Consider the following 16,853-nt stretch of genomic DNA (forward strand, 5'->3'; position numbering starts at 1 on the left):
TGAGGGATTTTCACACTACAAAGAGACCGAACTACTACAAAGAGGTGCAAAATGACCACAAAGATAAACTAAATGACTTCAAAGAGACGCCAAACAACTACAAAGACAAAGCCAATACAAATAAATAAGAAAAGTTGCAAAACAGTTCAAATAAAGTAAAACACAACCACAAAGAGACCCTTAATGAAAGCAAAGTCAACGAACAACCACAAAGTAATGCAAAAAAGGACAAAGAGACGCAAGGCAACCACAAAGAGACACAAAATGAACACAGAGTGACACAAAACAACTACAAAGACATAACAACAAAATCAAAGTGATTATGTAAGTAAGCAAAACAATTTAAATACAGTGCAACACAACCACAAAGAGATGCAAAACAACAACAGAGAGACACATAATGAACACAGAGACACATAATGAACACAAAGAGACACATAATGAACACAGAGACACATAATGAACACAAAGAGACACATAATGAACACATAGACACATAATGAACACAAAGAGACACATAATGAACACAGAGACACATAATGAACACAAGGAGACCAAAAAAGGGCGACAAAGACATTCAGAACAACCACAAAGAGACATATAATGACTACAAGAGAGGCAAAACAATCACAAAGAGATAAAAAAAACGGCTACAAAGAGACACATTATGAACACAAAGAGATGCAAAACAACCACAAAGAGACACATAATGAACACAGAGACACATAATGAACACAAAGAGACACAAAATGGCGGCAAAGACATTCAGAACAACCACAAAGAGACGTACAATGACTACAAGAGAGGCAAAACAATCACAAAGAGATGAAAAACGGCTACAAAGAGATGCAAAATGACCACAGAGAAGCATTAAGTGAAACAAAACTACCAAGACAGATAATGAATTCATTTCATTTCTTGACGACATAGCTTATGTGTGGTTCGTTCTCAAAAGTGCTACAATGACACTTGTCTTTGCTCTGTCTTCTGCATTTTTTCTTCTTGGTTTGAGTAATTATCACGCACTGCTCTGGGAAGACTTTCACAATGCACTCCCTTTACACAACAATTACCTTATCTCTCTTATCGGTTTCCTGTCACGACAGAACCCGACAGTAAGGAAAGAGAAATGAGAAACCACGGATTTGGTCGGGTCTGTGAAAATGTTTATTAAGCAACATCAGAACACGAACAAAAAGCAACATTTACAGAAGTGTGCACTGTTGTGTCTGTCTGCTCATCTGGACAATTTGTTAAAACAAGCAACAGGACTTCAATATCTCAAAAGCATGACACTGATTTTTAATTAAAGTTCCAAGCACTGCATGACTATCAAACAAAAAAGTAGATGGAACAACAACACATATCAAAATTAGCCCTTAAGTTAGACTTTTTACAAAACCAAAAAAACTGGTTATGTGTTCTCACTTTCTGACTGCACAGTGAGCTGACACAATCTCACACCCACAAAAATCACACTGCCAGGAAGCCATGCTACCAGCAGGTGACAGATAGCGTCTGTCTCCGAGACGACGGTACACTCGGTCGGTACAGCAACTTTGCAAACCATCTTTTATCACCTTTGTACATTTGGCCCGCTCAGACTGTCACACCTGTGAACATCTGCACAACACACTAAAAGCAGACAGAATAAAAGGGTAGTGTCAAATACTGCGACATCTGTTACCAATATCTGTGCTCTTTGAATGCAGGCACTCCAGTGTTGTGTAATTTACTTGTTTTTTGTTTTGAAGCTGCTGCAAGGAAGTCTGAACAAATAGGTAGAATGATAAAAGAACAAGTGAGAATTTGAAAGAGTACAGTCACAGCTGCAGCCTTCCTCTCTGACTCACAAACCCTTTAATCCTAAAAAGGTTCACATGCGAAGGCTGGATAGTAACTGAGTTAAAACAAGAGGCACGCACCGTAGTGTCTAAATGTATGATGCCAAATTTAGCTGAATTACGATAAAATCTACTAAAATCAATCAAGTTTGGTGGCACTTTTTAGGGCCCTAAACCATCAGCTCGCTGCACACATGAGTGAGTTAGTTCCCTATTAATTGTGTGTTTAAACATTTTTTCTTCTTCTTTTTTCTTCCCCCTTGGATGGTCGAAGGACACAAGGGGAACAGTGTGGTTTGTGTGGTGAGATATTTTCGACACATGTGCTTTACTTCAATAGCGACAGCCTTAGAGAAACAGTAGAGGCTGGGGAGAAAGAGAAGAGATTGCATGCAGCAATCACACCCAGGCTGCAGCTACTGTAGCTGCCTCACTGAAATATAACGATGGATTGAATTGCTGTGAAAGTTGGTACAAACATTAATGATCCCCAGTGAAAAACCTTTGATCTACTGGGTTTTCATCTAGCACCATGGTAAGGTTAAAATTTCATTTTTGTGCGCAGATACCTGCAGAACTAATGATATAAAGTGATGATGTATTTTTGTCAAAGGCAGACTCGCGGCTGCTAGCATGGCTGTAGACTTAACACATCGGGCCTCAACCATTTGACGAGGCCGTCAGTGAGCGTCCGTGGCTCTAGTTGGCGCCCTTGTCAGCAGCTTTTTGGGCGATTGAGCATTCAGAATCAGCTATTATATATCTGCTATAATGGCAAGAGATGCTCCTTGATCATAACAATGGTTTGTATTTAGGCAGAGTATTTCCTTTCAATGTACAGGCTTGTTGGGTGTTGACTGTCATCTTTGCGGTGTGTTCAAGTGCAGTAAAAGTCAACGGTGAGTTCAGCTCAAGAACTTCTACATTACTCTGGCATATACATCTCATACGTGCTGCTGGCGCGAAACAAAAACCTCAGAATACGTGACATCAACACCATCATGTGCCACGTCTGTAGGTTTGTCACTGGATGAAGGAGTTCTGTCTCTGGACGGTTTGACATTGACATCAGCGTAGACCACGTCCTGTGAGTAAATGTGTGAGACAGTTTGATGATGGACACCTTTTGCTCAATTGTATCATTATGTCGCCTTGCTGAAACAAATTCTTATCAGAACAACAGCATTATTAAACTTGATCAGACTGAAAGCTGTGAACTCACCTCCTGTTTCACAATAACAGACGGCCTGGTCGCATCCCTCACTGGGCCACAGGTATCTGAGACGACAGACAGACTTTTGTCAAGGGAAGTGAAACAGTAGACTGGTGGACTAAAAGAATCGTCCGCTGTAGAAATAGAATATCAAGTAACTTGTGCGTTGGCTCTCACCAATATGGACACGATGCCTGACTGTAGAAAAAGGTCTGAGTAAAAGGAAACAAAATTGCAGCGATTAGTTTTTCTGCATGATAATTCGAATAAATATTTGTTACTTTTCTTTCTTATTCTAAAAGTATGTAAAAGTACATTTTTAATCATTTCTCAAATTTAAAAAAGGCCAAAACAAACCAACAAAATGCAAATTTTTCATATTTTACATTTACTATAAAATGACCTCTCTAAAAAAACTAAATGTTCGCAAGGAGAGACAGTCCAACTTTGTGGTACAGGCCAAATATTCCAAATTATAATGCACTGTGTCTTTGAAAGAATGAAAAAGACTGATAATAATTACAAAAATACATGACGGTGAAGAGTCATGCACACATGGCTCATGTTGGGCCACCGCCTTTTAGATACTGATACTGTACATTTAAATGCCAAAGACCACAAGAAAGAAGAAGAGGAAGAAGAAGAAGAGCCATGTCCTCATTAGTCTCCCGTACACAGAGATGTTGATAAAAACACAATCAGCCTGACAGATTTAGTTATTATAAGATGATTAATACTGATTTACAGTATTTGTAATATCTTGTGATTACGAGTCTCGGTTATGGAAAAAGACACACACACACACACACACACACACACACACACACACACACACATACACACCTTCTGATAAAGATGAGGTATGCTATTGCAGCCAAAATCCCCAACAGCAAGAAGACAGCAATCACCACAGCAGAAACCACACCTGATGACAACGGCATCTGTTCTGGGAGAAGAAACATGACTGTCACAAACCGTGTGTGTGTGTGTGTGTGTGCGCATGTGTATCATTGAATTACTTTAAGTTTAAGTCCTAGTTCATTTATCACTGCAGTTTGATCAGTGAAGATGAACACAACACAATATGTTTCTTATTTACAAAGAGAATCAAAGCCATGTTAACGGGTAACAGGATAAAAAGATACTCCAAAACAAAATATTGTAATCAAATTGCCAGTTTTAAAGATTACTTCATATCAATATGTTAAATTTGGGTGAAAATGCTTCTCTGACTCACCTTGAACAACAAGGTTGGTGGTTCCTTCAAATGAACCACTTGGAAAGGTTGCGATGCTGCAGGTGTACGAGCCTGCATCTCCCTTTTCTACATCTCTAATCATCAAAGATTGTTCTTCAATCTCCACTCTGCCCTTCAGAAACGTCTCAGGAACATTAACTCCATGCAAACTACTGGAAACAATAATGATGATTTCCTTTCCTTCTGGTGGCTTAAGCGACCACTGAACCTGAGTGATTTTGATGTCCTTTTGTCCTTGGATGAATTGGCATGGCAGGGTGACATCATGCCCGACATATCCGGTCACTTCAGGCGGGACTTTGATATCTTGTGATTTAAGAACTGACAAAATAAAAAAAAAGAAGTTAATATGATATGGTGATGTGATGGTGATATGATGGCAGATGTTCAGTTATGATGAACTCACCATCTTTGACTGACTTTGTATCATCAGTTATTATCAGTTCACCTTTTCATCAGCAGTATATAAAGACATTTTTACATCACAGAAGAGTTGCTATTATAGAGAAGTTGTACACTGTTATATAAAAAAGTGTGAATAGTGTTAGAGGGAGGGGTGTTATTTTACATGAACATAGCCAGCTACTGCAAGAGTTCTACAAGCTGGCAATAGCCTACATGACTTTGCACTGTACCCACAATGTACAGCGTAACCATTGGTGTGAAACTGTGAACCGATGCAGTATGTATGACACCCTGGGGTACAAGGGAACACGATGTTAGATGGTAACTATGTGGTATCTTCAAAAGAATTCATGCTTTGGGTATTTTAACTAACAGGTGCTGCTTCTGATATGAGCATGAGAACCCTTCAGAGCCACACACAGCTCCTACATGAGCCTCCGGGCAACATGAGTTGTTGTTACACTGTAACACTGTTGTTAACGGACACTATTAACAGAGATCATTTGTGTGGTTAACGCCTGTGGTTCGAAGAGTCCTGCTAAGGTTGAAAGTTTTGAAATGGCTTGTCATATCTTTTAATTTTGATATTGACAGGACATAAAAGCATCTTCATACTCTACAACAAAAGCAACTTTTACTACACATTTTTCGCAGCATAACAACAATGAACTGTGTGACAACAGTGAGGCAACACCAAGCTGCTGAGTCTTAATATATGGTTGTACCTCTATACTGTAACTGTAAGTAGACTTTCTTTACAACATGGGTGTGCAGTACGTTCTTGGTAATACTCAACTCATTCGTTCCCCAGTGAAAACACAAACCTATCCTTATAGTTATTTAGGTAGTGAAATGAAGTTTGCCTCCTCATTTTCTTACCATCTCCATCCCTCCAAGTGTTGCTCATTAGTGTATGACAATTTTGAATTAAACCAGTTAAAGAGTTAAAGTCTGGTAGGACTCATTATCTCATCTTCCCCGAAACGTTTAAGCTTTGTTGTTCAGTTGTTTCAGTGTTGGAAAAAGTACCCAAGCGTCATGCTTGAGTAAAAGCGAAGGTATCATGCTAAAATATGACGTTGATAAAAGTCACCCATATGAATAGTACTTGAGTAAAAATCTTAAAATGTCTTACATTTCAAAAGTGAAAGCAAATTGAACATATATTTATAAATATGTATACCAATATTAATCATTTTCCTGAATATCAGAATCAATGCTTTTGAATCTGATTGCCAATAACATGAATTAATTCCAGTGTTGCAAAAAGTACCAAAAAGTCAAACTTGAGTAAAAATTAAGATAAAATATAACTTCTGTAACCTTAAAATTTACTCATAGAATGATAATTGAGTAAAAGTTTTAAAGTATCTGCTATTAAATGTACTCACCTACCAAAAGTAATTTTATTAGGTTTTTATTAAGTATATTATCGCTAAAATACAGTGATTTGAAATTGTGCTTGTGTGGCTCTGATGCAGCATGCAATCTTCATAGTAATTAGTAACTAAAGTTACCCCCAAAAAGTTCTTTATAATGTAATGCCGTGGAAGGATAAAGTAGCTGAAAGTGGAAAATGAGTACATGTACCTTAAAAAATTGTACAGTATTTAAGTTAATGTACTTATTTAGATTCCGTGACTGATTATTTAGAAAAGTGCTACTTTGGCTCTGATGCAGCGTGTTATCAGCAAAGTAACTAGTAACTAAAGTTATCGAATGAATAAAGTGGAATTAAAGTGCAATATTTGCCATCAAAAGGGAGTAGAGTGGAAGTAAAAAGTAGGAAAAAAGATGGAAATATCAAAGTAAAGTACAAGTACCTCAAAACCTCAGTACTTGAGTATTGAGTACATGAGTAGCTACACATAAGTACACTGTGGAGAAGACTTAATGAACACTGCACTGAGATCTGAAACTCTCTCAAAGTTTAAAACAGTTTCTTACCTGGGAGTAAAGTGATGTACATCAGCTTTAGCAACATGAGAGCTGATCTGCTGCACGTTTTCATGGCGCAAGACTACAGGCGATGGACAAAATAACAGAAACATGTTAACAGAGCAACATGAGTGGGTGTGGATGAGCCACATGAATTTTAAAACAGCAGATCAACTTTGGTACAACAGCTTTTCAGTCAACATTCGGGAAACCTACAGGGCTACAAAGAGCCAGCTGTCCAGTGGCTCCTGTATTCACTCGAGACACTGACAAAACATCCTGTGAGGCCACAGGAGAAAAGTCTCAATTATGACGGTAAAGAATAGAATTTGCAAAGAGGAACATAGTCTGAACTGGGGCATCGACACCAGCACCGACTGATAGACATCTGCAGCAGCACAGCGCTGCAAAACCACAGCCTCAGAATGGAGTTAACTCAGACTAATTTAAACAGAGGAAAACACTGTAAGATGAACACAGTGTTTGCCCACGTTTTGTACATAATTGATAAGATTCAAATGAGACAAGATCCACAGTGCAACATCTCATTGAAGCTTTATCAGGTTTAACACCCAAAGTCACTTACCCAAGAGAGAGAAGAGGATGACAGGGACATGGTGGCAGGACGATGCTCACATGTTTCACCAGGTTATCAAACTGCTTACAGGCTGACTGTTTCTCTTTAGAACTATTCAGGTCTTTGATTCTACAAGTCAGCAATCAGCAGTCTGTGTTATTTCCGACTGTTGGTTCAGTCCCTTCTGCAGCCCAGGTGATAGAACAGGGACCTCTGGTGGTCAAAGGGCGACAATGACGTCTGGAGAAACAATCCTGTGAACTTGAAACATGACCTTTTTTTTGGAAGCAAATGGCAGAGTTTTAATATTTGAACAAAGCAATTGCTATAAAGCAAGATTGGCAGTATGGTTCCTGGATTCGGAGCTGTGTAAATATCAGAAGCTTTGCAACATCTCTGGCTGGTAAAAGCTTTCAGATGCTTTGACTATAGTCGCTGTATGGGGTGAAGTGCACGGCAAAATGTATTTATCCAAACAGAAGAGTAATTTTGACCTCCTTGCACATGTTTTGTTCTAATTCAGCTCCATATTCGAAAGCAAAAAACACCCAAGCATGTCCTACTACTATGTTCCGGTGTGTAGATTTCCTGGAGATGAAAGTAGAAATACAGGATGTGAGTCAACACCAACCTCACAAAGTTTGCTGATGATTGATTTGTACATGCAATGCTCGTGATACGTTATCTTATATATATTTGTTCTGAAAAATGTATGACTCATGCTATTCACTGGTATGCAGATGTCAGATCTGTGATAATGCTCGATGCTTCTGTTCCCCTTTATGGGGGAGGAAATTAAAGCCATTAGAAGTGGATATTCAGAATCAGTGTGTTTGTGCGACTTGAAAAAGAGAAAGAGAGGGGAACATAAATAGTCTAAAAAAGGGAAATTAAAAGGGAAATTGCTCGTTCCGAGGTTGAGAAAGTAAAAGGAAGAAGTTTTGAAAGCAGGTAACTTATTAAAAAACTCGAATTAGTATAAAGTCAAAAGTTTCAATTGCGAAGAGAGGAATACAATATGGTAATGAACTGTGAGACTCCTACAGAGAGCATTATTATCAGACGAGAAATCTTATTGCTCGATCTAAATAGCTTTCTCATCATAGTTCCATAATATGAAATTCTAAATCTTTGACAAAGACATGTTCGACTAAAGAGCTAAAAAAACACCATTTCATCCAGTTTTACCTTCCATTAGACTCTACAGGTTTTCTCCTAGACAATATAAAACAACTCAATTCTGTGACTTCTTGAAACTATTACTAACTAAACTGTCATATTTAAGTATTTTATGTTATGTGTTGGTTTTAAATAGCTCCCAACTGATATATTATCAGCGAATTTTGGACCTCTCGCAGATATACGTATAGGTGTCAGTATACTGTATGTTGTAATGTGGATTTTTAATTCTTAACAGAACGTAGCGCAGAACAAGTTGTTTTGGAATCTTTTAGGTTTTATTGTTTCAGTGCACTGATAAAAAAAGTAAAAAATCAATCAGATTGTAGTATTTATATAACATCTTTAATCTTGTGAAAAATACTTTGTTTCATTTCTACTGTTGCAACATTCTGCACAGTTTTTTTTACCCCCACGTGTTTTCAGGCTGTCAGTCAAAGCTCACCTTGCTCGACAGTTTCAGTTAAGATGCTGGATGATAGCAGTGTGGAGAAACAAAGCAGAACAGTGCATTAATCTTGAAGCCTCGCACCAGTGACCTCGTGTCAAGCCTCCTGAAGGGAGCTGCATCTCAGAAAAGTGATGCATAATTATCTCCACCAATCAAAGTCCCCTGCTGAATTAGCCCCAGGTGTTCAACAGGGTAATCAGGTCGGGGATGCAAAGCTTTGTCTGTTTCAGTTGGTCGAACTCAGCTTGTTGCCTGCATGTAAATGACTGGTCCACAGGGCGAGACAGGAATAACAAGTGCAACAGGCCCAGCTCTGCATCCTGAGTTACATTCCTCCAAGTCGAAGCATACAAAAGTACAAAATGTACAACACTGTAAAGGACAGTTTGTGTTTCACTGCTGACTGTATCAGTGCATATTTGGGTTCTTGAGCTCAGGAAACATCTGAGATCCGACCAGATCGAGTCTTTCTCATAAATATTGGTGCTCTGGAGGATGTTACAATAGAGAGATCTTGTTGTTGTAGATGAAGGTCCTCAGACCTTGAAAAGTCAAAGTAAAATCAATGAACTTCAGTGGCTTCTGTGCTGTTGTCAGTGTGGGAGTCTAGTGCATTTACTCAAGCATTGTGTTTACTTCAAGCATGGTGCTGAAATACTAAATCATTTCCAAATGATAGAACTTGAAGCCTCTACAAGGACTTAGATTCTTTGTTGATTCTAGTGCCCCCTGTGGCCATAAGCAACAAAAGCACCACTGCTTCCTGTGCTGAAGAGCTTGATCTGTCTGTGTGTGCATTCGTTCTGAAAGCGAGTGAAAGAAAGAGGCAACATATTTTAAAAAAACGATTGATCTTTTGTCTGCAGGATGCATGGCAATACCGTAATGTATATATTTGTGACTGTGTAGTATCAATAACACTGCCATGAGAATAGTTAAACAATTCACATTTGTTTCAGTGCCGTACCAGACTACCAGACTACAGATTCATTTTTATTGCTCCACCACAAAAAATAGTTTTAATTAATTTACTTCACTATATTTCAGATGGAAATAATAGCACTAACAGACCTAAGACTAGATAAGTCTGGGCTGTAGTTTTGGTAAACTGTAAGTAAATAAGTTACAAAACAGACTCAGTAAAGAAGATATTGCTGAATGCTGAACAGAACATTCATGAAATTAAATGCTGCATCTTGTAAAACAACGAGACAATCATTTCTTCAGCAAGATAATCAAATTTTACTGAGATAATTATGTGATTATTCGTAGATCATTCAACGCGAATAATAAAATTCACATATGCCTTCATACAGTCTAATATACCAGCAAAAAAGATGAATAACTTCGAACTGTCAGGCCTGCATTCAATAACACACACAATTTTAAATGCACAAACTCTGATGCATGAACCCACAAGCATGTGCACACAGTGTTCTGTTTATCTGTGAGCAGGGACAGAAAACACAAGTCCAGGAATCCAGTGATCAACAGGAACATGTTGGATTAAAACTTGTGGTGTAAGTTACTATGGAAAAGGCAGTTAATGTGCAAAAATGTTGATTTATAATAATAATAATAATAAGAAGAACAGACTTTATTAATAAATCGCCTTTTAACCAGTGTTGCAAGGTGCTATGTAATGCATTCAAAAACAAATATTAAAGCCATAAAATCTACGTATCAAGGCAGCAAAGAATTCAAACACACAAACAACAAAAACGTAAATATAAACACTCCTATCTCTGGATACATGCAAAAATAATACACAATAAATGAGAATAATAAATCCAGCAAGTGCTCAAATAAAGAATAAAGTTTTGAACATAAATATTTAAGAAGTAATGGAATTATATAACCTATATCTTCTGTGTGATTATTTTCAAACAGATTTCAAAAAGTCAAACAAGAAAGATGAGTGATGAGCAGTGTGAGAGTTTCATTTTTGTCTCACGTATGACATCCTGTTGCATCAAGGTCTCTTGAGTCAAGATATCATTTCAAGTGTTGCACATTCTGGTTGACATTCGGGGTCCTCAGTGAGGCTCGGGAAGAATCTGAGTTCAAAGAACAAAGTTTAATATGAAGATATGAATAAAACAAAAAGACAAAGCAAATATGAACAATAAAGGATCACATCTTAATAAGTTAAGACTCTCACCTGCCACTTCTTCTTACATTAACCCTCTCAGAGTCAGCGCACTAATCAGCAGCACTAAAAACGACCAGCAGGGAGCAGCGCAGGACGCTTCATAAAGGGAAGAAGACGACACTTATCACCCTTTGCACTGCCACTTTAAAAATGACCATGACCATTAAGAACATTACATATATTTTCGTTGACAAATAAGAAAATCTCACCTCTAAGATTCAGAACTGTGGAGTTTTCCCACATGGTCATCATGTTACTGGCAGTGCAGGTGTAATTCCCAATGCTGTCTTCATCTAGCCTCTCGATAACATACAAGGAGGTATTAACATGAGTCTCATTGCCGTTGAACGTCCAGCTGAAGTTTGCTGGAGGGACAGAGTCCGCTGTGCACCGCAGCATCACTCTGCCGCCTGGTGCTGCTGCTGATGGCCCATCAATTGATATGTTATGAGGTCCAACTGCACAGAGAAAAGAGATCAACCATGTTAAGACTTGTAGGAGATAGTGTGTGTGTCCATGGTCTACAGAGCAGTACTCACAGTTCACAGTGAGATTATAGGACGCAGTCATGGCACTGACTGGGTTGCTGACTCGACACTGGTAGGTGCCGTGGTTGGAGCTTTGGACAGGTTGTAAGAAGATGATTCTGTTGTCCAAGGAGAAGCTGACTGTGCCACCTGGATGCAGCGGTCGGCCGTCCTTCATCCAGTCTCTGGTGCCGATGGAGCCGGAGGCCTCGCAGCTGAGGTTGGTGGAGCTTTTGTCTTCGATCAAGATGGCGGCCGGGCTGCGGATGGTGGCTCCAGTTATCGGCACTGTCAGAACATTAAGTGTCAATGCTATGATTCTAAAAAGATATATTTCATGCTTTTTAACACACAACTGATTTACTACCAATCTTTGAGTTTTTTCTCTAATTCTTACTTTCTCATTAGTCCTAAGAGTAGCTACAGAGGAGAGACAAACCAGAACCAAATGTTTGCCCCACCCCAAAGATGCAGTTAAAACTTTTCTTAAATCTAGTTTTTATTTTTTTTATTTCAGTTAACTAAATATTTTCTCATTTTCTTTTATTAATCTTGTTATGAAGAGATAAAGATTTAAATTCATACTTCTGTACTAAATCAGTGACCTGTTTATCCATGCATTTATTCATCCAGTACTATGACCTTTAGATACAGAACTCCTTACCCTTTATATTAAATGACCGTAAGGTCTTTTCTCATCAGATATTCTGAACATTAAACCCACCATACACATTCAATGTGATCTTCCCCTGTTTCTGCAGGCCTCCGTCTGGTATGATGGTGACAGCGTACTCTCCGTTGTCCTCCAGCACCAGATTCCTGAGCTCCAGGGACCCTGTGGCTCGGTCTAGCGAGATCCTGTTCGCATGTCCAGGCTCAGTGATGTTGACACTGGTGGAGGTGATGATGTTCATCCCTTTGAAGCTCCAGCTGACGGAGAGGAACGGCTTCTCTGAGGGTGTGAGGGTGGTGGTGAACTCCACTTTACCTCCCACGGCTCCGCTCAGGGGTCCTTGGGGTAAGATGCCCTCACCAACACACATACCTGATCCGATAGCAAATGAAGAACAACACTGTTAAAAGTCTCTTTGAGTCCAATGTGGCCTGAAAATGATTAATCTGTGTTTTTGATGCAACAAAGCATTCACGATGTAGCTCATTAAATATTTGAATTTAATGTACCTGATAAAACAATCAGCAAACCAGCAGCAGTCCTGAGCATCTCCACGGTGAACAATGACTCTTGTGACATTGTCTCACACTCACTGAAATGAAAACTAGGAGAGCTGTGGTGCTCCTGCTCTTTTATCGTCCCACACACCCACCGCACAGCAATGAAAAGCACAAACACTGTTTACGCTGCCACTGTGTACATACTCCAAAATGCCTGTGGGTATATGTTCAGTCAGTGGTAACCCAGACTAGGGGAGATGGACTAATTTGTTTTTGTAGAAAATTTCCTTTGATCAGACAAATAACAGCCAGTTGTATTTAAGGAACAACAATTCTTTGTCCTTTGTTTGTTGGAAAAAATAAATCACAAAGAAGAATTTCATGTCTTTAAGCTAAACTTTGATATGATTGTGGTAACCATTTAACCCTTAAGCAGTTTGCCCTTGATAAAGTAAGATAGAACTTTATCTTTAGTAAATGGAAACGATAAATAGTCATGTCGTCAGATCACAAAAATACTTTTCACAATAATCCAGAAAGTCACTGAAGCAAAAGCTTTAATTGCAATGACTTTGCTAATGGTCTTGTCCTGTCCTTGCCTCATCAACACAGCAGATCCTCTAGTGAATTGTAAGATTGTTTCCCACTTGAAAAGAAATAAATAAGAAAAATAAAGACATTGCATGACAAAAAATATATTTAAATATAATATAAATATATATATTTATAAGGTCATGTAATTACTTAACATTTAATCAACAATCAATTAATGAGTGTTGCCTCAAAGAAGGTTGATTATAATTAACATCTCCCAAAATTGAAACCACTAGAGTGTTTGCCTGCCTCTCCCTGAAGAACTGAGCTTGATTTGTGTTTTACGCATTAAGCATGAAGGTAGTTGCATCAGAATGGTTGCATTGATCAGCTGTATAACTCATACCTCAGACAAGTTCCAGTCAGAAACCCCTAATCTTTGGATGGAAAAGTCTACCAATAAGCAGGTGTTGTGAGGTGTTAACGTGTAAATTTTGTATTTCAACTTGTGTTGTCAGTATAAGGTCAGTTAGTTTATTCAGTTCGAGAAAACACATTTTAATTTAGTTTGTTTTGACATAAATAAAATAAGTCAGTGAAGATCTTTCTGTTCAGATTAAAATTGTATCCCAAAACGACATAATGCACATTTGATGATAAACTACACAGACTGAAAACATACAATATCATTCAAAATTGGACAGAAAGAAGAACTATTCATTAGTTAAGCAATGATTTAGAAGCAGATGTTTATCCTCAAGTCAGGTTGAATCAGGTCTTCCTGGTCATCAGCTTCAGGACTAGAGTCGAAATCAAGTGAGCTGAAGATTCTTAAACTGGTAGATCATCAACATTCAACAATTAGTAAATCATTTTCAAAATTGGGGGCGGCTGTAGCTCAGTGGGTAGAGCAGGTTGACTAGTGATCGGAAGGTCACTGGTTCAAATCCCAGCTCTGGCTGGGCTGAGCTGCATGTTGAGGTGTCCTTGAGCAAGATACTGAACCCCACCTTGCTCATCAGTGAGGGCCCTGCGATGAGCTGGCGACTTGTCCAGGGAGTACCCTGCCCTCGCCCTGAGACGACACTGGGATTGGCTCCAGCAGCAACACCCCGCGACCCCATGGAAAGGGATAAGCGGTTACGGACGATGACATGACATGACAATTTCAAAATTGTACTATATTACATAACATCTGAGTCACAGCGGTGAAGGAGTGTTGTGCATCAGCTTTATGAGCTCCTCAGAGAGTGGTTTCGGGTCTCTCAGGCAGCAGTGAGCCGTAGCATTCCTCGAGGATCAAAGATATCCAGGAGGCACTTAACCTCCTTCAGACTGCTTTACAAACAGGTCTCAGCTTCAACGTCTGCAGAGAGACTGAATTTTAGATAGTCAACAAATGGAGATAGTCATATACTGTCTTTTGATATGTTTGTGTTTGTCATCAGATCAGCTGAAACAAAGAGGTTTTTACAGCCACGTGTGTCTACAGTTCCTGACATGTGAACAATATGGGAGGTGACATGTCCGTCATGGATGTGTCACCGACAGACACAGTTTGCTTTAGTAAGTGGCTCTCTCAGGGTAAATATAATGTTACTTTACCTCTGTTGTCTCGCTGTATGCTGGGAGTGTTTGAGTTAATGTGGCTCATCAGCTGCTGAGTGTTTGATAAGAGAACACCAGAAGCGGTTTTCAATGTTTTTCACCATAAAATCACGTGAAGTTTCTATTTAAGACCGGAAGTTGAAAGAATTCCTTAATTTAATTTACCAAAAATTTAACATAAAACTGAATTATTTTCCATTAAATCATCTCACAATGCATCACATCTTAATTTTTATTCATCTTATTTTACCATTATTTGAGCAAACTGCCATTGAGATTCAGATTTTTGATTTACCTAAAGCAGCCAAAATAAAAAAGAAGAAACAAGAAACAAGCGACTGATTTAAAACAGCAAAATACAGCCAGATTTAACTTCTGACATCCCCAAAATAAAAGTTTTACCAGGTAGAGTTAAATGAATTGTCTCTATATCTAAAATATAGAGAAAACATTTTTTACTGACTCCTTTTTACTTTCTTTAACGCCCTTTAATCAATACTACTCCAGGTTTTTCATTCTGATTATGAGTGAACAGTATTCTATAATATGTATGTGCTGTTTGTATTGTTCACCTGTCTAGAAATCAGGGATGAAAATGAGCTTTTAGCTACATCTCTGTAAAATGCATCAGATTTCATATAATGAAATTGATGTTTATTATATGTGGTTCTTGTCAAATAAACTGATAAATAAAATAAAAATGAACAAAACAATACCCATACATTGCTTCAAAACCAAATCAAGCTTAAGTTCCCCACTTACAAAGCTTAATTTCACAACTCCGGTTCAATACAGAAACCAGAGTTTTATGTGATACAAAATACATTCTTCACGTATGGAGTCATGCTACATCTCTGTAACCTTTTATGAGCTCTGAATGGATTATTTGGCTAAATTCCAAGTCTGTAAATATTTCACAGTACGTAGTCTGTTGTAATGTAAACACTTAACAGACAGACAGGCTTTACATTTAAAACCAAACCCCCTTTCTCAATAGAATAACCACGTCAGAAGGTCTCCATTAAAAATGCACTCCGAACTGTCCTTTCTGTGACTAATGCTTGTAGGACTGTCATGAAAGAAATTGACCGTACTGTATGTTTCTGGTTGCTTTGTAAATGTCAATTAAAATGATAATATAATGATATATACAATAACATTGTTTGTAAGAAAGGTCGGTACAATAAGCTGAAGCTTCAGCCTACACGAAGGTCTCAGGACAGAGGATGTCATTCATTCAACAGATTGTTAAAACTCACTGAGACACTGTGATTGTGATTTTGGGATATAGAAATAAAACTGACTTGATTTGATTTGATTTAAACTGTTTCAGTTTTTTGTTGGAAAACTGTTAATAATGACCAAAATGAATTACTATTGCCACTACCACCACCACCATGATATGTTGTAAAGACTAGACAGAATTTAAGAAAAATAACCTTCCTTCAGTACTACAAATTCTTGCAGTATTCTCTCATATTTGATAGGATTTGAAGATTTTAAGTAATTTTTTGATCTATGTTTTTGATATATGACAAAAGAAGAAAAAAATTATTTAGCGATTTTCGAAATAGTTTTTTTGTTGATTCTGCTGATTTCAGCTCAGCTCATCTTGTCATGACGATCCACTCAGTAGTTGCTGAGATTCTTCAGGAGGTCTGGTAGAGGAAGGGCGTTGTCATCCCTTCAGCCACACAGTTAAAATTGAAAATGTTCTGGATTGCTTTCACAATGCTCACACTTCACAAGGTTGTATTTTTCCATAAAGTAAAACTTCATTCAACTTCCTTAAAGCCTCAGAAAACTGGGTTAACTGGCTTCAACTGTGGGCGATTTGACCACTTCGGTAGTGAGGTAATTTTTCCATTTGAGTAATTAAAGCCTCACCTTATCTCATTCTCCAAGGCAGCTGTCCAAATGTGAGTTTGACGATCACTGAAATGATGAACAGTGTTTCAGTAGACTACAGCTGAGTTTTGAGGTCATGTATGTGC

At 38.2% G+C, this 16,853-nt stretch overlaps 2 protein-coding genes across 3 annotated transcripts; both read right to left on the bottom strand.

Moving 5' to 3' along the window:
* Nucleotides 1–1,149: 1,149 nt before the first annotated feature.
* On the bottom strand, nt 1,150–9,893 carry LOC115566681 (myelin protein P0-like). 2 transcript variants are annotated; one of them, XM_030392603.1, is made up of 8 exons: nt 8,860–9,893; nt 7,245–7,496; nt 6,668–6,740; nt 4,295–4,636; nt 3,901–4,003; nt 3,235–3,269; nt 3,067–3,122; nt 1,150–2,929 (listed from the first exon to the last, which is right to left on the bottom strand). In XM_030392603.1, exons 2-8 carry the CDS (start codon nt 7,272–7,274, stop codon nt 2,789–2,791), a joined length of 780 nt encoding a protein of 259 aa, XP_030248463.1. In that variant the 5' UTR covers nt 7,275–7,496; nt 8,860–9,893; the 3' UTR covers nt 1,150–2,788. The 2 variants fall into 2 exon arrangements, with proteins under 2 accessions (XP_030248463.1, XP_030248462.1); XM_030392602.1 differs by having other exon boundaries at nt 7,245–7,509.
* A 199-nt stretch (nt 9,894–10,092) lies between these two features.
* LOC115566679 (V-set and immunoglobulin domain-containing protein 10-like) lies at nt 10,093–12,779 on the bottom strand. The gene is made up of 6 exons (XM_030392596.1): nt 12,727–12,779; nt 12,269–12,589; nt 11,557–11,832; nt 11,227–11,475; nt 11,027–11,113; nt 10,093–10,922 (listed from the first exon to the last, which is right to left on the bottom strand). Exons 1-5 carry the CDS (start codon nt 12,764–12,766, stop codon nt 11,040–11,042), a joined length of 960 nt encoding a protein of 319 aa, XP_030248456.1. The 5' UTR covers nt 12,767–12,779; the 3' UTR covers nt 10,093–10,922; nt 11,027–11,039.
* Between the last annotated feature and the right edge of the window lie 4,074 nt (nt 12,780–16,853).

Source organism: Sparus aurata, chromosome 17 (assembly GCF_900880675.1).
Source record: "Sparus aurata chromosome 17, fSpaAur1.1, whole genome shotgun sequence".
NCBI classification, from domain to species: Eukaryota; Metazoa; Chordata; class Actinopteri; order Spariformes; family Sparidae; genus Sparus; species Sparus aurata.

Coding starts and splice junctions, on each gene's coding strand:
- LOC115566681 (XM_030392603.1), bottom strand. CDS start 7,274: ATGTCCCTGTCATCCTCTTCTCTCTCTTGG. Junction 4,637..6,667: donor GTACATCACTTTACTCCCAG/GTAAGAAACTGT, acceptor TTATTTTGTCAG/TTCTTAAATCACAAGATATC. Junction 3,270..3,900: donor TACCTCATCTTTATCAGAAG/GTGTGTATGTGT, acceptor CCTTTTACTCAG/ACCTTTTTCTACAGTCAGGC.
- LOC115566679 (XM_030392596.1), bottom strand. CDS start 12,766: ATGCTCAGGACTGCTGCTGGTTTGCTGATTGTTTTATCAG. Junction 11,476..11,556: donor CTATAATCTCACTGTGAACT/GTGAGTACTGCT, acceptor TTCTCTGTGCAG/TTGGACCTCATAACATATCA. Junction 11,114..11,226: donor CACAGTTCTGAATCTTAGAG/GTGAGATTTTCT, acceptor CCCTTTATGAAG/CGTCCTGCGCTGCTCCCTGC.